Consider the following 18,391-nt stretch of genomic DNA (forward strand, 5'->3'; position numbering starts at 1 on the left):
AGCTATTGACCTAGTTTAGCAAGCTCCCCCTCAATCCATTCCTTTGCACCCTTGGCTGCCTCTTTCGGCTGTCCCTTGTATCGCATCAAATATCCCTGAAGGTGTGCAACCGAGAATTTGCCCGGTGGAATCGTATCGGCGTATTCTTTTGCATAGCTGTCCATGATCTCCTTTTCAGAGTTCGGTTCTGCAGGGTAGAACAGCCGGAACAGCTGCTCGGCCTGCCACCGAGTTGCATGGCTATACTCAATCTTCACATCCATTCGTCCCTATGTGCACCATAGTTTAATCAAAAAAGCGCTGACGAGAGCCAAATCACACTTACGGGTCTTGACAGGGCAGGATCAAGTCGCTCCGGATGATTAGTGGTCGCAAATAGCAGTCGACCTTCCTGCGCCTGTACGCCGTCTATGGTATTCAGAAGGCCTGAAAGCGTGACCCCGGACTTTTCGACGCTCTCGCCTCTATGGTTCGTAGCCTGAACGGGTGGGGCCGCAGATCGGTCAATGAATGCGGCGTCGATGTCTTCGTATAGAAGAATACATCGATCAGGAGTGTTCGAGATGAGGTCGGCCAGGACACTATCGTCGATACTGAAGTTCGGATCGTTAGGGTGAGGGTGAGCAAAAGGACCGAGGTCATGACATACGTCTTGAGCGATAAAGGCACAATATAAATATCCAACCGGAGTTCGCTTGCCAGGGCATGAATGGAGCTAGACTTGCCCGATCCCGGTGTCCCTATGGAATGGCAGTATATTATGGACCAGGCCACGAGGCAAATCAACGACAATTCAAGACACACCATAAAGTAGATACCCTCGTCGATAGGGAATTCCTCGATCCGCATACCATCGCTCGTTACCCAGGAACTCGTTCGCGTCCTCCAGCAGTTGGCGCTTGACCTCGGGCTCCAGCACCACACTTCCAAAGTCGCGGTGGGGCTTTGAACTCAGTCGTCTCCAGTTGCCATATCTGTCAACACGGCCGGCCAACGTGAACAAATGAAAGGCTGTGGATCACGGAAAGACCCACTGATCTCCGATATGAATTTGAATTTCTGCAAGGTCTCGGGCACGGTGTTCTTGGGCGGCTTTTTCGATAAGCTCGTGAAGTGCCGTCCGAGAAAATGTGAACAAGCTGAGCAGTTGAGAATCCAGACCTGGTGAGGGTTAGGTTGGAACAGGCACGCACGTTAGAGTAATCTTTTCTATATTGTATCCTGGTCCGTAGTCTTCTTTCATAGACATTCTGCTCCGTTGCACTCGCATGAGTCGTGAACCATAGAACATCCAAAGTCGGTTGTCTAAATCTCAAGTCATAATTCCATCCAGCAGGTATTTTCAGTCTATCGACATACCATGAGAGGGGAGATACTGAGCCAAAGATCCATCGTTATGCGGCGCGCTGTGTTTGGAATACAAAGCCGACATTCCAGGTGAAGGAACGGCGATGCTGGACAATGTTCGCGTGCGAGGTCTTGCGATCACGTCGAAGTCCCGAGATGAGGTATAGCCCGGTTGCTCTGTTTTGATTTTAGCACAAACAACTGCGACAGGTCTAAACGAACGACTTACGTGCAAGCCATTCACTGATCCACTCGAAAGCCTCATTTCCAGACTCAAATGTTGCGGTTACCGTGCAGTCTACAAATAATTAGACCCCCAAAGAGTTGAGAAGAACAGAAGCTGATCTTACTAGTACTAATCCAAGACCACAGCGCATCAAATATTCTCCGAGTGACATCGATCACAGCACCAATCAAGATGCCACTCGTGCTGTCGCGTACGTGAGGGGATAAAGCATTAAACGATTTGCTGAAGACAGAGGGAATCTGTCTTCCTAGACCAACGGTTGTCGCTATACTCTCGTGCATAAGCGCGAGGGCTTCCAAGGGACGATCGAGTTCCAGGAACGAATCATCTGCACAGGACGCGGAGTAGTTCAAGGGGAGTTGTCAAACAAGCGCTCATATCCAGGGTCTCGGTTTACAATTTCTCGTGTAACAAGAGAGCGTTACCGTAACTCCACTCAACTCGACCACGATTATTCCCACCGCGCTCCGAACGAACTATCAGAGAACTTGAGGCACTCGCAGAATCTCGCACACTCATAAGCTATCTTCGGTGGTCATACTATATCATTGGGCTTTCGAACCAGAGCTTGGCACTGGCACAGCAACTTCTTGAGCCTCGACCATATGCTCAGCTGTCGACTCCATGCGACGTCCCGGCCTTCTTTGAATCAAGCACGTTTACATTTCCTTTTCGACGCTTGTCCTTGCTGCATCCATCTCCCCTTCTGCTCCAAAGATGCGGTCTCGCTAGCTGCTTACATGGGTCTACAATGTGGATCTGCCTATCGTCCCATATGGCTGGCCTGCAAGAGTACCTCGTGACTCATCCTCACGCTTCACTTTAAAAGCGCACGTTCCTAACTCTCTCTGACTTGGTGTCGACGGCTGTTTGCTCAGATACTCTCGGTTCCTACTCCTTGCTCTCATGTATTTTCTGAGTGCTGCAGTGTGCGCCGCTGCGGCGTTGACCACTTTGACGTTTGCTGCGCCCGCCCAATCCACCGGCCAATATGCAGGAACAAAAATCATCCGCGTCCCCACTGGTAGCCAAGAACAAACAGACAAACTCGCGAACCTGATCACCACTCTCGGCGTGCCGACCTGGACCTCTGCCCGCGTGCCTCACTCTCACGTCGACGTTCAGGTCTCCAAGGATCGCCTTGATAGCTTCCATAAGGCACTCAAGGAAGTCAGCCCGGATCTTGACTCTCAGCTTATTACCATGCACGACGATCTTGCGGTTAGCATTGCCAAGGAAGCTGAAGGCATGAACAGCCCCTACCGTGATGCCTTTGGTTCGTCGTCATTTTTTTGATTCGATTTTTAGTTGCGAGGGATTAATTGTACTTGGTAGCTGGATTGGCGAACGAGGCATGGTTCAACAGCTATCACACCTATGCGGACCACCTTCAATTCTTGAAAGACCTCGCCACGACGTTCCCCAACAATGCCAAGGTCGTCACCAGCGGCACTTCATACGAAGGCCGTACTATCACCGGTATTAACATTTACGGAAGCTCTGGTGGGTTCGCTCCCGGTCAGACATAGTTTGATTTTGCTCAATTGATATTATAGGCTCCGGCACTAAGCCTGCCGTAATCTTCCACGGTACTGTTCACGCACGGGAGTGGATTGGCACTTTGGTATAGTACCTCGTAGCTTTTTTGCGTTCGTTTGCTCACCCGAATGCAGGTCACCGAGCAAATTGCATACAGCTTACTATCGAACTACACCACCTCGTCGACGATCAAAAGCTACGTTGACAAATACGATTTCTACATTTTCCCCATCGTCAATCCCGATGGTAAGTGCGCTCAACCAACGCAAGCGCTGCATCTGATGCCTCGTATTTTAGGGTTTGCTTATACCCAATCGAGCGACCGTCTCTGGCGTAAGAATCGCCAACCTCCTCCATCCGGCTCGACCTGCTACGGTCGTGATATTAACCGAAACTGGGCATGGCAATGGGGTACCGGCGGATCATCCACCAGCCCTTGCGCGGAGGACTACCGAGGTAATTAATCAACCGAAACTTCCCGAGGACTCTATTTAACACCACTTTGTAGGTGCATCTGCCGGGGACTCCCCCGAATTCAAGGCCCTCTCTGCTTTCCTCAACGCAAGGGCCAACTCGGCTGCTGGTGCCAAGCTCTACATCGACTTCCACGCTTATGGACTATACTTCATGGGCCGTACGTTTCCATTTTTTTTCGGAAGAACGTATCATATAATGAACTGACCCTGATCTTAGCATATGGCTACTCTTGCACCGCGAACGCAGCCGACAAGACCGAGCACACCAAGATGGAACAAGGGTTCGCGGCCGCCTTCAAGGCTCCATACGGCAAGACCCTCAAGACCGGACCCATCTGCCAGACGATCTACCAGGCTTCGGGAAGCAGTGTTGATTATGCTTATGGCTACTCCAAGATCAAGTACTCGTTTACTCCCGAGTTGCGCGGCGCGTCGTCCGGTAATGGATTCGTGCTTCCGCCTGCTGAGATTAGGCCGTCGGGTATTGAGGCGTACGAGGGTGTCAAGTATTTGTTGGCGAATATGGTGTAGATGTACGAAATTTATGTGTGTAGAATAGTGAATGGTTATAGGTCCAGTTGAACTTTTCATGGCTTCGATCACTTCTTAATATGCTCGCTATAATCATTTAGAGCGAATATGTCAAATTGCGCTGGAAACCTTATCGCGCTCGAAGCTTTGGTATCGACTAGGGGTCCAACACGTGTGAGCTTTGCCTACTCTGGATCTCTGAAATACGCTCTGCCTGTGGCGCGGCACGTCTAATAAAGGAGACAATGGATCTACCGGGGGACCCAATCCTGTATTTGACCGGGGCCTCGGAAGGCCCAGTTTGTAATGACATTGTGGGTGCTCTGGGTAATGCCGTCCGGGGTAAATGGAATAAATTAGAGTCTCTCGTCGCGTATTTGTACAGGGATATTAGATTAGAAAATACAGTAAATCCTAGATTTCAGTTCCTCCGACCTTGCCCTTGATGGAATATGGGAAAGGACTTAGCGAATTGGTGACAGTGCGGATGGCAGGGACTATCTCCCGACCATGAGCAGAGCTCGTATGAACAATAATTCTATGCAAAGCTTGAGCAAGAGCTTGACTCGTCGTAGCTCGAGGAACGCTCTGCTTCGAATGGGCCTCGATGACAATCGTCCATTCTTCCCAAGGTACTTCTTCCTACAATATGAAATAATGTGAGCAATTTCTCGGTGGAAATTACAAGTGATGGTACCTCGGCGGAAGAAAACCATCCCTTGTTGGTCCGTAATTCCGAGAATATGACCATCATTTGGCCTCGTTTTCGTCCCGCGGTACCAAGACCGGGTGAATCGTCTAGCAATTGTTTGAACTGGTCGATTTTGCGGTCGACCTGGCGGCTTAGGTTGTCGTCGTCTATTACTGGCTGACAAGATTAGGCGGTTTGAGTTGGTGATCCATGTACTCTTGTCGTTGGGTCTACGTACCATGGTAACATCAAGCATATCCCGACTGGTTGGCTTGACGAATCCAAATGCTCTGTGAAATAGTATTGCATGAATCAATCCACGAAGAAGCTCCCTGGTCAGTTCACGATCTACTTTCTAGAAAATAGAGAAATGTTTAGTTAGTGGCGAGCTATGGGTATAACGTGGATCGTACAAACTCAAACACGATCTTGATTGGTCCCGAATCCATCTTTCCAAACTGCAACTGTTATCTTTCGGGATTATTAAATTCACAATATGTGATGCTTGGAGAGTTCTGGATGTGCACCAGTCAAATGGCTTAGCAGCAGATCTCTCGAGCCTGTGTGGTGGGTGGAAGCAACCGGTCCGGCGCTTCCTTGGCACAGCCATATTGATGACTAAAGGCCACGAGCGCGGATCATTCTACGGAATTAGGCCAGGTTGAACCTTCAATTAACTTCCACCACAGACGGCATTTCTAGATTATTTTTCACTTCATTACAGCGCGCTAGAACGATACCGTACAAGCCTTGGGATAGTATGACAATAGTGGTGCTCCCAATGTCAGGTGTGGTCCCTGGCCGACATGACCAATAGCGTCGCAGGGACATCCCCCAGAGCCCAGCAACCATCGCGCATCAGGTTTCGTATTTTTTTTAGCCTTGGAATCAGATCAACGCATCAATTCAAGAAGGACTATCCTGGACTTCTCGGTCCGCCGAGCAAATACCAAAACAACCATAACCTCTACTTTCGCCCGATGAGCCCGAGACTACCCATATATAACTCTAACAAATGCCCAGAGCGCTCATTATTCACTTGCTTCTGTAAACACCCAGCGTTACTCCGACTCTCTTTGGTTCTCGGCGTTTTCTTTTCGGTATACACTTACACTCAAATGAGGCTTCACTCTGTTGCTCTGGGCACCGGCCTGCTTGGTGCCTCCGCCGTTTCCGCGGCGAAGAATAGCTTGCCAGTGAACAAGGTGTACGGTACTAACGTGAGTATCAATAACTCTTTTCCTTCATCTCCGATTTACTGACGGGAACTTCCGAACAGCTTGGAAGCTGGTATGTTGAAGTACGGGTACTTGGTAAACATGAATAATTCTGACCGGAGGTAATGCTATAGGTTATTGGCTGAACCTTGGATGTTTCCTAATGAATGGGTAAATAAAATGGGCGGCGATAGCTGTGAGGCCGATTGTTCCTCTTGTGCGTTCAGCGAATTGTACGTGTTCTCGCGCCGAAACTTCGTGTTCCAGGCTCACATCCACATTAGCGATTTGGTTAAAAAGCTCGGTCAAGAGCAAGCAGACAAAGTGTTCAATGAACACTGGTAAGCGCTCACAGATATCGCTATTGTAAATTTCAATATACTAACGGTCTGTCAGGGCCACATGGTTCACCGAGAAGGACGCGGACATCATCAAGAATGCAGGCCTCAACACGATTCGTATCCCACTCGGCTACTGGATCGTCGAATCCCTTGTAGACCGCTCTACTGAATACTACGTGCGTCTGATAAAAACTAATTTCCCGGCATTCATCTGAACGAGTGATCCAGCCTCGCGGTGGAATGAAGTACCTGAAGAAAGGTCTTCGCTGGCTCAAGCAAAGGGGTATTCACGTCATGCTTGATCATCACGCTTTGCCTGGTGTCGCGTCTGCCAACCAGATGTTCGCAGGCCGCTGTACGACTGATGTCCAATTCTACGTGCGTTGTAGTCGTATGCAATCATGGAAACGTATTGATATTCGATAACGTAGACCGAGAAAAACTACAAGCGAGCGTTGATCTGGGCTGGAGTTATGACCGTTCTGACCCACACCGATCCCGATTGGAGTACTATCTTCTCCATTGAGGCTATCAATGAGCCAACTCAGGACGCTACCAAGACCCCTGGATACGGTGACTGTACGTGTGTAGTTTTTTGGGCTTACAAACACTGCTAATTAATTAATTAATTAATTATCATTTGTAGATCAAAAACGATTCGTCAAAGTTGTCCGACTCGTCGAATTCGGCCTTGGAGTCCGGTGCCCAGAGACCGATTACACCAAGATCTTCACCAAACCTTCGTATAAAAAATCCTTTGACAAGGGCTTGATTGCCGTCGCTGCTCAAGTGGAAGACAAGGTGCTTGCTGAGGTGTTGAAAGAGGTAAACGCTGCCATGAAAACAATAAACGCCGACCTTAACCTCAGCGTTGACCTGGACGTCGATGTGTCTTTATCGGTGTCGGTCGACGAATCCGTGCCGGACGTCGAGAAACGCGAGGCGGCAGAACCGATCGTTCCTCATGGATCCAGCTTTGAACGCCGCAACGCTCGCAGGCGTCTCCATCACGAACGAGGCCTCTCAGCCAAGTTTGGCAAGGACGTATGCCGTAATTGCTTGTCAACTTCGTAAGTCATACTCAAATTAACCAAAATAAATAAATAAATGGAAACTTATTGTGCCTATCCGGATAGATTCCAAAATATGCACTGGCAATACAACAACCCACCGTGCGTATTATCATTTATGTTTTGTGTAACTGAATGCTGAGTATTCAACAGCAACCCGGCTGATGCTGCTAATGGACCTCAAGTCTACGATGCTCACTTGTATTTCTCGTTTGGTAAGCCGTGTGACCGCCCGAGCCGAATCGTCCCTAATCTTCATCCCAGGTGGCGTTGCTGACCCCAATCCCGAGTCCTATATGAAAACCATCTGCAGTAAGTACCTGCTCGCTTGGACGCTCCAATAAATCTCAATTGTATTATTAGATACAAACCGCGTGGCAGAGGCAACGGCGGTCGGCAACCGCCCGCTTGTATTCGGCGAATGGTCTGTCGCCACCAACTTCAAGACTGAGCCTCAGTTCTACAAGGATTGTGAGTAGCACTCCCATGTCGTGTTAGAGAATTGACTAATGCCATATACAGGGCTGGATGCCCAGAGGACTATCTATGCTGGTCAGGCCGACGGCTGGCTCTTCTGGAGTTACAAGCTTGAAGAGGGCAACAAGTACACTCCTGACATGTACGTCTTATTTCACTTATACACCAACAGCGCACTAATCATTTTTTAACTCAGGTCATGGTCTGCGACTTACAATGCTGGGTACTTTGACCCGAAGGATCCCAGCAAGCTTAACAACCCAGATATTTGCAAGCCTTGGATCGCAAACAGCACCGCTACCTCGGCTTGAGATACCATATTTATTATATTCCTTGGCTTCAGTCGGGTGTAATTCCACACTAATACTTATTTATTGTCTTCGTCCAAGAGGCTCTGCACGGGTGTGGATCTACTTAATTTGAGAAACGATATTAAATATTCTTCACCGGGTTAAAACGTTGATTGGCTTTGACCTTCGCAATCAGGAAGCTCAATAGGTTCCTGGTGGGCCCTGAGCGCGATACCCTTGAATTCCTAGTACTACAGAGATTATCTCCGTATATTGGGCTGTATCTTGCTCGCAAACATTTTGTGAACCCAATGACCTGACTCAAAGAACTGGAAGATCTTAAGCCAGCATGACAAGCTTCATATGTATGGTCATATGACAATTGCAAGTATCTTACAGGGATTTTTGGTCCCGATTGATCCCCCGCAGGACCGTTTCATTAATTACCTCATCGCTCATTCTGAAGCGCTGGAGCAATCCAAAGCCCGCATGGAAGGCTGGCTGAACGACAGTGGAGGCGTCAACTTTCGAGCCTTGGCAAAGATGACCAATAGGGCGCTCCAGGGATAGTGTGCCCGAAACTGACAACCATCACAAAATGCATGGCTGGTGCCAGATACGTAGGATCATGAAGTGGGGCCATACTGAACTTCTTCTGGCTTCAAGCAAATGCCAAGGCTGGGCTGAGTATTAGTATCTGCCTTTTTTTCCGACGCGCCCAAAAATTCTCTATATAAGCCTTCCTGCTAGCTGCGACAATGCCAGTCAAAGGCCCTTTGGTTCTCTGAAACCTCTCCTATTTCTGCTCACTGTATCCTGTTTTCTTCTGACTCTGGTTTCTGTTATTTGGTTCTTGGTAAGCGCTCATTACACAAATGAGGCTCCGTTCTGTCGCTATTGGCACCAGCTTGCTCGGTGCTACCGCAGTATCTGCTGCGAAGAGCAGTTTACCAGTCGACAAGGTATATGGCACAAATGTGAGTGCTAGAACTGTTTTATTCTTTGTATTTCGTATTTAATCTCTGACTGTTCATTCAACAGCTTGGAAGTTGGTATGTTAAGCAACTCAAATCCGATAACTATGATCAGGTCTAACCTCATTACAGGTTGCTGGTCGAGCCTTGGATGCTCCCCAATGAATGGGTCAATAAAATGGGTGGTGACAGCTGCGAGTCCGATTGTTCATCTTGCGCATACAGTGAATTGTATGTGTTTCTCCTGGGCTCGTGAATTCGGCTAATGCCTATCCCTTCAGTGATTTGGTCAAAAAGATCGGCCAAGAGAGGGCTGATAAAGTATTTGATGAGCATTGGTGAGTAGTAAGATTCACCAAGCTAACGCGAGAATAACCCCCTTTGTGGTTAGGGCCACTTGGTTCACCGAGAAGGATGCGGACATTATTAAAAACGCTGGTCTCAACATGATTCGAATTCCTCTTGGTTACTGGATCGTTGAGTCCCTTGTGGACCGCTCAACTGAGCACTACGTATGTCCATATATTAACACACCGGTATATATTTAACCAAAGTTATACCAGCCTCGTGGTGGGATGAAGTACCTGAAGAAAGGTCTTCGCTGGCTCAAGAAAAGAGGTATCTATGTTATGCTTGACCATCATGCGCTGCCGGGTGTGGCGTCTGCCAACCAGATGTTTGCCGGGCGCTGTACTAGCGACGTCCAATTCTATGTATGTTTTTGTCCACATCAAATGTTCGCATTGATATCTAACTCTTAAACACTCAGACTCCGAAAAACTACAAACGTGCCTTAATCTGGGCTGGAGTCATGACAGCTATGACCCACACGGACCCGGACTGGAGCAGTGTTTTCTCCATCGAGGCTATCAACGAGCCGGCTCGTGACGCCAACCAGACCCCCGGTTACGGCGAGTGTACGTGAGCGATTTATCAAATTTCTATATACCACTAACTCCTTCCTGCAGATCAAAAGCAATATGTCCAGGTGGTTCGCCTAGTGGAATATGCGTTGGGAGTCCCTTGTCCAGACACTGATTATACCAAGATTTTCCCTGATTTATCATACTCGAAATCATACGACAAAGGCTTACCCGCGGTTGCTGCTCACATTAAGGACAAGACCATTCGCGACGTGCTGATGGAAGTGCACAAATATATGAAGTCCAACGCTGAGGAGTTCGGCCTCGGGTCTGATATCTATGTCGATATTGATGTCGATGTCAATCTATCGTTTGGTGCCTCCACGTCGGAAGTTGAGAAGCGCGAGCCTGTGGAACCTGTCGTCCCTCACGGATCCAGCTTGGAACGCCACAATGCTCGTAGGCGCCTCCACCACGAGCACGGTCTCTCAGCCAGGTTAGGCAAGGATGTATGCCGCACTTGTCTGACTACTGTGTGAGTCAGGCCGAATCTCAACTCCGAGTATCCCGAATCTTTCTTATTTCTTTCAATAGGTTCCAAAACATGCATTGGCAATACAATAACCCACCGTAAGCGGGGTTTACCTTGAAACTGTGAAGTTGAGGACTGACTGTGTTATAGTAATCCGGCTGATGCCGCCAATGGACCTCAGGCCTACGACGCACACCTGTATTTCGCTTTCGGTGAGTGATTTTCTTTTAAGAAAATCTTTTGAGCTGCATCTTTTCTAAACCCGATTTCAGGTGGTGTCGCGGACCCCAACCCTGAGTCATATATGAAGACCATATGCAGTACGTTACCTCCTGCTTGCACTATCCAACAAGTCTAATTATCCGTAGACACTAATCGTGTTGCGAGGGCAAAGTCTGTCGGTAACTCTCCGCTGGTTTTTGGCGAATGGTCGGTTGCTACCAACTTCAACGCCACTCCCGAGTTCTATCAAGACTGTGAGCAAAAGCACATTCGTTAACATGATCCGCTTTGACTGATTTGAGTTGTAGGGCTGGATGCCCAAAGAACAATCTACGCCGGTCAGGCCGATGGCTGGCTGTTCTGGAGCTACAAGCTTGAGAAAGGAAATAGATATGTTCCTGACATGTACGATCCGTCCTCACAATTTCCAGCAATAGACTAATCGTTATTCTCTCAGGTCATGGTCAGCCACTTACGAGGCTGGCTACTTTACGAAGGATGATCCTAGCAAACTCAAGAACCCGGATGTATGCAAACCTTGGATAGCGAATAGTACTACCACTGTGGCTTGATATATCGTAAATTGCTTGGACTCTTTCAGCTACAATTCCGTCTTAATATATATTTGTTGTTGTCTTTAAAACTAGTTCGCGTGATTGCGGTCTAGATATGTTTGATCGGAGCAAAATCCGATCAACTTCAATATCCCTTAGTTTTGATTAACTTTGATCGCCCCCAATGAGGAATCTCAATCAGCTCCCCATAAACCTTAGGTTTCATGATGTAGAATTCGGATACAGATTTACCTGTACGGATTCCCGCTCTACTTCTTGCCCCTCGTAAAACCCGATCACCTGACTTTGAAAATCTACGGTTTTCGGTGGTCTTTGACGGACACCAAAAGCTGCTGAACAATCGTAATGGTTGGCTGCATCCAAATTTTCGGCAAAGCTCGTCTATAGAACTCGGGCAATCGCATCTCTGGTATCCACGATACAACTGATGGTTTCTTCTAATATATGATATACCGTACGAGCCAATATGATTGGGTCAAATATGCTAACGTTACCGTCACGAGTGCGATTTTCGTCGTGGCGCGCGTGCCGCTCTAGCACCGAACCCCACATTTGATTTTCCATATCAATATAGTCGTAGATCGCCCCATGGTATTCCGTGTCCCCCGTCTTCAGTGCCCCTGACAAGACGATGGTTTCGAAAGACAAGCCGCTATCCCTTCACCGAACGAGCCGATCATCTTCGAATTCCTGTTTTCATTGGAGCCCATACATATTTGCGCTGATGGTATTTCGCTTCCTTATGAACTTTATGACCGAATGCAAATTTCTCACGTATCCAATGGAGCTGGAGTGTCCAAATCTGAACCCATGGATGATTTACTAGCGTTCCAAGTCCGGCGCGCTGGTCGTTCCTTCATCTTCATCGAATAACTAGAGCGATTCACCAATCTTCAACAGCTCAATCATATTATTAAACCCATATTCTGGATCCTTATCTGTATTGAGGAACAATGATTTTCATCTCCCCGGTTTGGACCGCCTTGCCCGATAGCAACGTCAAAAACGGATGTATGTCACGACCACTTATTCTCTATTTTTTCTTCCTGATAACATATAATATAGAGGAATTGGCATGAATATCTTGAAGCACAATCTCTATAAAGTTAGTATGCAAGCAGCTCGTCTTAACTCTCCCAAAGGTCGACATAACTAGATTCGCATATCGTAGGTCATGACCAACTCTTCGGGATGTATATATCGTAATCAAATCCCGTGGATCATACTGCAAATTTGTGTCGCGATGAAATGCATAGCTTGTGCTAGGGACATCCGACACAACAGAAGCAGAACACCCAGACCTAGAATTCTTGTTCCTAGATAGCCCACAAGAGGTATGGTCAAAGAATATGTCGCCCGATACCTCCGAGAGCTATATTATATAACCGCTCCCTCTGTCTAACATTCAATATCACAAGTCTTCATTTCCTTGTACTTTCTTCCAGCTAGTACAGACATAAATCGTTCCAGCCTTCATCGATATTTTATCGAGTTATCCACATATTTACACTCCTATGAGACTCCATTCTGTTGCTCTCGGTACCGGCTTACTCGGTGCTACTGCTGTTACTGCAGCTAAGAATGGACTCCCCGTGGACAAGATTTATGGAGTAAATGTGAGCAACCATCTCTTTGGTCCTTATATTCCCATAGAATGATACTTTATATTTAGCTCGGTAGTTGGTACGCTGAGCCTGGTCGAAATGTCGACTTATGACTTGTCTAATACGTTATTCAGGCTACTTGTAGAACCATGGATGCTGCCCGACGAATGGGTAAACAAAATGGGAGGAGAACGCTGTGATGCTGATTGCTCTGCTTGCGCGGCCAGCGAGTTGTGAGTTTATTTCGCGAAACATCTGAGTCGCCGTCTATCGCTCAACGCATCTGTTAAATAGCGGGCTCGTCAAAAAGCTTGGCCAGGAAAAAGCGGATCAAGTGTTTGAGGAACACTGGTAAGCGATCATATGCAATCTTATAAATTATCAACTTAGCGGAATTCGGCCAGGGCAACATGGTTTACTGAAAAAGACGTAGAAGAGATTGTGGCCGCTGGGTTAAATTCTGTTCGTATCCCCCTGGGCTACTGGATTGTTGAACCATTGGTGGAGCGGTCCACCGAATTTTATGTAAGTGGTAAGCGCATTGACATTCGCTTGGCTCTAATGGTTTCCCCTAGCCTCGAGGTGGCATGAAATACCTCAAAAAGGGTCTTGGTTGGCTCAAGAAAAAAGGCATACATGTGAAGCTCGATCACCATGCGCTACCAGGTGTCTCAACACCCAATCAAATGTTCGCGGGCCGGTGCACAAGCGACGTCCAGTTCTATGTACGTTTTGATGATAACTCTGTGCCACTCGCTGACATTCGCATCCACAGACTGAGAAAAACTACAAGCGAGCCCTGATTTGGGCTGGTGTCATGACTGCTCTGAGCCACATTGACCCCGATTTCAGCTCTGTGTTTGCAATCGAAGCGATCAACGAGCCAATCATGGACGCCAACCAAACTCCCGGCTACGGAGACTGTATGTGGTATACATAGTTTATGCGCATAATTCAGATCTGACATAATGGCTCACAGACCAAAAGCGATTTGTCAAAGTCGTTCGTATGGTCGAGTACGCTATTGGAATCAAGTGCGATGGTACCGAATATACCAAGCTATTTACCAATGGGTCGTACTCCGATTCCCTCGACCTTGGCTTCCTCAAAGTGGCTACTCACACCACCGACACGGTTCTCGTCGAGGTTCTTAAAGACATAGCCGCGGCAGTCAAGAGCATTTGCGTGGATCTAAAACTGAGCCTTTCACTCAACTTACGCCGATCGCTTGATGTCAACCTCGGCGTAGGACTCAGCTCTGTCGACTTGGCCCAGATCAAGCAAGGACACGGTGCGGGGCGTGGAGCTATGGGTGCCTCCGGACCGGTCGTTGTCAAGCGCTCAGAAGACGTTGAAGATCTGGATACTCGGGTGGCTCATGGGTCGAGTTTTGAGCGACACAATTCTCGCAAGCGTCTTCACCACGGGCGTGGAATTTCGGCTACGTTGGGCAAGAATGTGGGGCGTACTTGTTTAATGACTTCGTGAGTGTTTGATTATTGAGACTTTTAGTTGATGCATATCTGACTCCCATCTCTTGAATAGATTCCAGAATATGGGGTGGCAATACAACAATCCACCGTATGTGCATTGATACTCTCCTTGAACCTCTTACTGAAGATAATACTAGCAACCCTGCGGATGCCGCGATTGGTCCTCAGCTTTACGACGCTCACTTGTACTTTTCATTTGGTATGATACCATTAATACCCAAGCATAACGCTTTTTGACCTTTGTCCTAGGTGGTGTTGCTGACCCCAACGCCGAGTCGTACATGCGCGTTATCTGCAGTGAGTCCACATATTTGATGGCTTATATGTATGGACCATTGATTCAAGTTTTACAGATACCGATCGCGTTGCCAAGGCAGTCGAAGTAGATAATAGCCCTATCGTGTTTGGTGAATGGTCACTCGCCACGAATTTCGCTGACACGGAGGAATTCCTACGTGACTGTATGCTAGCTTTATTTTCTCATATCATGCAGCTTTCTTAACTAAACACTTGGTACAGGGTCGGATGCTCAGCGTCTCATTTATGCAGGCCAGGGAGACGGCTGGTACTTTTGGAACTTTAAAGTCGAGGAGAACACGGTCTATGTTCCCTACTGGTAAGTGTCTCGGTGACGCCGAATAATAGTTCACTCAATATATGCCCTGTATAGGTCGTACTTTGCATCCCTCGAGGCTGGTTACTTTAGCAAAGACCCTAGCAAGCTATCCAATCCAGATGTGTGCAAGCCTTGGATCGCGAATAGCACCACGACCACGGCTTGAACTGTGGATTGAGAACATTTATGGCTTGTCATATCGCCCTAGTAATATATTCTTTTTCTTTTTGGTCGTAAATTGCATAAATTGATATCGAGAGCAAAGGCTTGTGTGTATTGTTCTTTGAGAACATGGACTTGGTATTGCTTGTGGCAGTTTTATAGACTGGTAAATAATTCTCATATATTCGGCCAACTTGTCCTTTGGAAGGCTAGGAACAATATGGGATTCTCCGTATGGCACGAAAGGTCAATCTGTATACATGATAGATGCATCTATGAACACTTCCTCCATGGCTTCTTGGAATAGACTGCCAATGCGATTGATTTGCCGGCGCCTACCGTGCAGGACCAATAGAATGTATCAAGCGCTGAGGGAACCCGCCCAGTGCGTTATTTTTACCACCACATGGAATTAGGAGACGATGCGCTTGGCATCATCAAGTAAACATATTCTGATCGTGTGGTCTCCAAAGGTTCGACAGTAGCCGGACTCACGTGTCTGATGCGAATCTGAGACCCAGCATTGATTCGACGCGGGAAGCTATCGAAGTATCGGTACTGTATTCAATTACGTGGTACCGAGGCGAGAGCTTCTATGAGATTTCCCGAACCTCCTCCATTTCGGTTGTCGATCTATGGCTCGGATTCAAAATCCGGAGTTTCTCGCTGGTATATCTGTGTCCTTCATATAAATTCTCTCGACTATAACACCCCTAATTGTATCTTGTCCCTCCCCTCTGTCTGTCGCTCTTTTGCGCTCAACCAATACGACCTCTCTTTTCATCTCATTCTATTGAAATATGCGACTGTGTTTTATAGTTATCGGGACCGGACTCCTTGGTGCCACCGCGATCAGTGCGGCCAAAGGGCTGCCGGTCGATAAGGTTTATGGAGTGAATGTGGGTCTCGGTGTCTTTCTATTCTGTGATATGCTTATAGACTCGCAACATAGCTTGGTAGTTGGTATAATCTTATCAAGCGAACTCTGATAATCTCTGCAACTAATGCTCCGTTCACCGCATAGGCTTCTTTCCGAGCCGTGGATGTTTCCAAAGGAATGGGTCCAGAAGATGGGTGGTGAGTCCTGCGACGACTGCTCTAAATGTGCAGCTAGCGAATTGTAAGTGCATTGTTGGTGTCATTAGTGGCCGAGCTGAGCTCCAGTACAGTGATTTGGTGAAAAAGCTGGGCCAAACGCGCGCTGATAAGGTTTTTGCCGAGCACTGGTAGTCGAAACAAGTCCCAAGCTTCGTTCATGAAGGATTAACCAGTCCTACATTATTCAGGTCCACCTGGTTCACACAAAAGGACGTAGACGACATTGCTGCTGCTGGCCTGAATACCGTCCGCATTCCTATAGGCTATTGGATTATCGAAGACCTTGTGGACCGCAAGACGGAGTTCTACGCAAGTTCAACGGTACCTTGTTTCCGTTCCATTCTAACTGAATAACATAGCCCAAGGGCGGACTTGAGTTTTTGAAAAATGGCCTCCGCATGCTAAAAGAAAAGGGCATTCACGTTATGCTCGATTTCCACGCCATGCCAGGAGTTTCTTCCGCCAACCAAATGTTCGCCGGACGCTGCACTAGCGACGTCCGATTCTACGTATGCCCCATTAACCTCGAAAATAACATTGCATATGCTGACCATCGCATTTAGACCGACAAAAACTACGAACGGGCATTGACGTGGGCAGCTGTTATGACCGAGATGGTTTACCGGGATCCCGATTTTAGCACCGTTTTTGCCATCGAGGCGATCAATGAGCCCATTATGGACGCTTCCAAGACTCCTGGATACGGAAACTGTGCGGGGCAACCCTTACTTTGCCATATGAAATTCCTGACTCGATTTTATTGGTAGATCAAAAACGGTTCGTTGAGGTTGTTCGATCAGTTGAGAGTAAATTTGGGGTATCGTGTCCGGGTGTCGACCGAGGCAGAATCGTTTCTGATCCCCTTTCTTTGGCGGCTGACAAGGTCGTCGTGAGGGTACTCGAGAAGGCAATCAGTATCCTCAACAAAACGGCCGACAAACCTGGTTTGGAGTTACTTTATCCATCAACGCACATCAATAGCACCCTCAACTTGGGTGGTGTGGAAATATCTGCAATACGTCAAGGACATGGTGCCGGGCGACTTCCATTGCCCATGAGTGCCGTCACCCAATCGATACCTGTAAAACGCTCGATCGACGATCATATTGTACCCCATGAACCAGGATCGGAGCGATACAATACACGTAGACGTCAACCCCCCAAGCCTGCCGGCCCAGGAATTGTTAGAAAAGTTGCGGACCGTACTTGCTTGATGACCACGTAAGAGCAATACTCCCCGCGATTACGAATTAATGACAAGCCATCTCACTAGGTTTATGAACAAGGACTGGCAGTATAATAACCCTCCGTAAGAAATCGTGCTGAGACCTGGCGCATGAATTTCTGACCCACTAGTCAAGGAATCCGACCGCTGCTGCCAATGGCCCTCAGCTTTACGACGCTCATTTGTATTTCTCTTTCGGTATGGCATTGAATCTACCAGACCTATCTATGTTCTCATTTTCGAAATTCAGGAGGCGTTGCGGATCCCAGTCCTGATTCTTATATGCAAACTATCTGCAGTGAGTTCAATTTAATTTCACTATCTGGAGAATCTTGTCTTGATATGTCTTATAGATACGGACCGCGTCAAAAATGCTTATGCGGATAACAATAATCCGCTAGTCTTTGGCGAATGGTCACTTGCGACAAACTTTGATGCTTCGGAAGATTTTATTCGCGACTGTGAGTCTGATTTGTACAATGGCAGTTTCCATAAAGCCCTTGAATAACGGGTGACGCACAGGGGCGGACGCTCAGAGATACATCTACGCCGGCCAAGCTGACGGTTGGATCTTTTGGAGCCACAAGATTGAGCAAGGTTCGCCCTATATTCCGTATTGGTGAGCTCTGGTCGTCCCTTTTTAAATTATGATGGGTTCCTCATTTTATGCACGGGTTCCAGGTCATACTTCTCGGCTCTCAAGGCGGGGTACTTTAAGAAGGATCCGAGTCGACTTGCTAATCCCAATGTATGCAAGTCGTGGATTGCGAACAGGACTTCGACTACGGTTTAGGGATGTTG

The 18,391-nt window shown here is 47.7% G+C and overlaps 7 protein-coding genes across 7 annotated transcripts; 5 read left to right on the forward strand and 2 right to left on the reverse strand.

The window, feature by feature from the left end:
• Positions 1 to 2: 2 nt before the first annotated feature.
• RhiXN_10051 (mitochondrial chaperone BCS1) lies at positions 3 to 2,113 on the reverse strand (the record flags this gene model as incomplete). The annotated part of the gene is made up of 10 exons (XM_043329867.1): positions 3 to 269; positions 326 to 593; positions 650 to 740; positions 805 to 974; positions 1,035 to 1,139; positions 1,194 to 1,305; positions 1,360 to 1,524; positions 1,577 to 1,645; positions 1,698 to 1,922; positions 2,020 to 2,113. The coding sequence occupies 10 exons, from the start codon at positions 2,111 to 2,113 to the stop codon at positions 3 to 5; spliced, it is 1,566 nt and encodes a 521-aa protein (XP_043182701.1).
• Positions 2,114 to 2,500: 387 nt separating this feature from the next.
• On the forward strand, positions 2,501 to 4,140 carry RhiXN_10052 (extracellular matrix protein 14; the record flags this gene model as incomplete). Its single annotated transcript, XM_043329868.1, has 7 exons — positions 2,501 to 2,870; positions 2,930 to 3,097; positions 3,151 to 3,218; positions 3,268 to 3,379; positions 3,431 to 3,589; positions 3,642 to 3,767; positions 3,827 to 4,140. 7 exons carry the CDS (start codon positions 2,501 to 2,503, stop codon positions 4,138 to 4,140), a joined length of 1,317 nt encoding a protein of 438 aa, XP_043182702.1.
• A 414-nt stretch (positions 4,141 to 4,554) lies between these two features.
• On the reverse strand, positions 4,555 to 5,280 carry RhiXN_10053 (autophagy-related protein; the record flags this gene model as incomplete). The annotated part of the gene is made up of 4 exons (XM_043329869.1): positions 4,555 to 4,782; positions 4,838 to 5,008; positions 5,070 to 5,186; positions 5,245 to 5,280. The coding sequence occupies 4 exons, from the start codon at positions 5,278 to 5,280 to the stop codon at positions 4,555 to 4,557; spliced, it is 552 nt and encodes a 183-aa protein (XP_043182703.1).
• Positions 5,281 to 5,949: 669 nt separating this feature from the next.
• Positions 5,950 to 8,247, forward strand: RhiXN_10054 (Cellulase (glycosyl hydrolase family 5 protein); the record flags this gene model as incomplete). The annotated part of the gene is made up of 14 exons (XM_043329870.1): positions 5,950 to 6,051; positions 6,111 to 6,121; positions 6,183 to 6,281; positions 6,333 to 6,389; positions 6,445 to 6,565; positions 6,618 to 6,767; positions 6,821 to 6,968; positions 7,036 to 7,459; positions 7,526 to 7,561; positions 7,613 to 7,674; positions 7,724 to 7,771; positions 7,823 to 7,930; positions 7,982 to 8,078; positions 8,133 to 8,247. 14 exons carry the CDS (start codon positions 5,950 to 5,952, stop codon positions 8,245 to 8,247), a joined length of 1,578 nt encoding a protein of 525 aa, XP_043182704.1.
• Positions 8,248 to 9,101: 854 nt separating this feature from the next.
• On the forward strand, positions 9,102 to 11,389 carry RhiXN_10055 (Cellulase (glycosyl hydrolase family 5 protein); the record flags this gene model as incomplete). The annotated part of the gene is made up of 14 exons (XM_043329871.1): positions 9,102 to 9,203; positions 9,268 to 9,278; positions 9,333 to 9,431; positions 9,482 to 9,538; positions 9,592 to 9,712; positions 9,764 to 9,913; positions 9,970 to 10,117; positions 10,169 to 10,598; positions 10,658 to 10,693; positions 10,746 to 10,807; positions 10,868 to 10,915; positions 10,964 to 11,071; positions 11,126 to 11,222; positions 11,275 to 11,389. 14 exons carry the CDS (start codon positions 9,102 to 9,104, stop codon positions 11,387 to 11,389), a joined length of 1,584 nt encoding a protein of 527 aa, XP_043182705.1.
• A 1,517-nt stretch (positions 11,390 to 12,906) lies between these two features.
• Positions 12,907 to 15,271, forward strand: RhiXN_10056 (Cellulase (glycosyl hydrolase family 5 protein); the record flags this gene model as incomplete). Its single annotated transcript, XM_043329872.1, has 14 exons — positions 12,907 to 13,008; positions 13,065 to 13,075; positions 13,131 to 13,229; positions 13,291 to 13,347; positions 13,401 to 13,521; positions 13,572 to 13,721; positions 13,772 to 13,919; positions 13,976 to 14,480; positions 14,542 to 14,577; positions 14,627 to 14,688; positions 14,739 to 14,786; positions 14,843 to 14,950; positions 15,009 to 15,105; positions 15,160 to 15,271. The coding sequence occupies 14 exons, from the start codon at positions 12,907 to 12,909 to the stop codon at positions 15,269 to 15,271; spliced, it is 1,656 nt and encodes a 551-aa protein (XP_043182706.1).
• Positions 15,272 to 16,271: 1,000 nt separating this feature from the next.
• RhiXN_10057 (Cellulase (glycosyl hydrolase family 5 protein)) lies at positions 16,272 to 18,383 on the forward strand (the record flags this gene model as incomplete). The annotated part of the gene is made up of 12 exons (XM_043329873.1): positions 16,272 to 16,387; positions 16,437 to 16,493; positions 16,554 to 16,686; positions 16,731 to 16,874; positions 16,929 to 17,076; positions 17,133 to 17,586; positions 17,639 to 17,674; positions 17,727 to 17,788; positions 17,841 to 17,888; positions 17,944 to 18,051; positions 18,113 to 18,209; positions 18,272 to 18,383. The coding sequence occupies 12 exons, from the start codon at positions 16,272 to 16,274 to the stop codon at positions 18,381 to 18,383; spliced, it is 1,515 nt and encodes a 504-aa protein (XP_043182707.1).
• Positions 18,384 to 18,391: the final 8 nt, after the last annotated feature.

Source organism: Rhizoctonia solani, chromosome 8 (genome assembly GCF_016906535.1).
Source record: "Rhizoctonia solani chromosome 8, complete sequence".
Classification (NCBI taxonomy): Eukaryota; Fungi; Basidiomycota; class Agaricomycetes; order Cantharellales; family Ceratobasidiaceae; genus Rhizoctonia; species Rhizoctonia solani.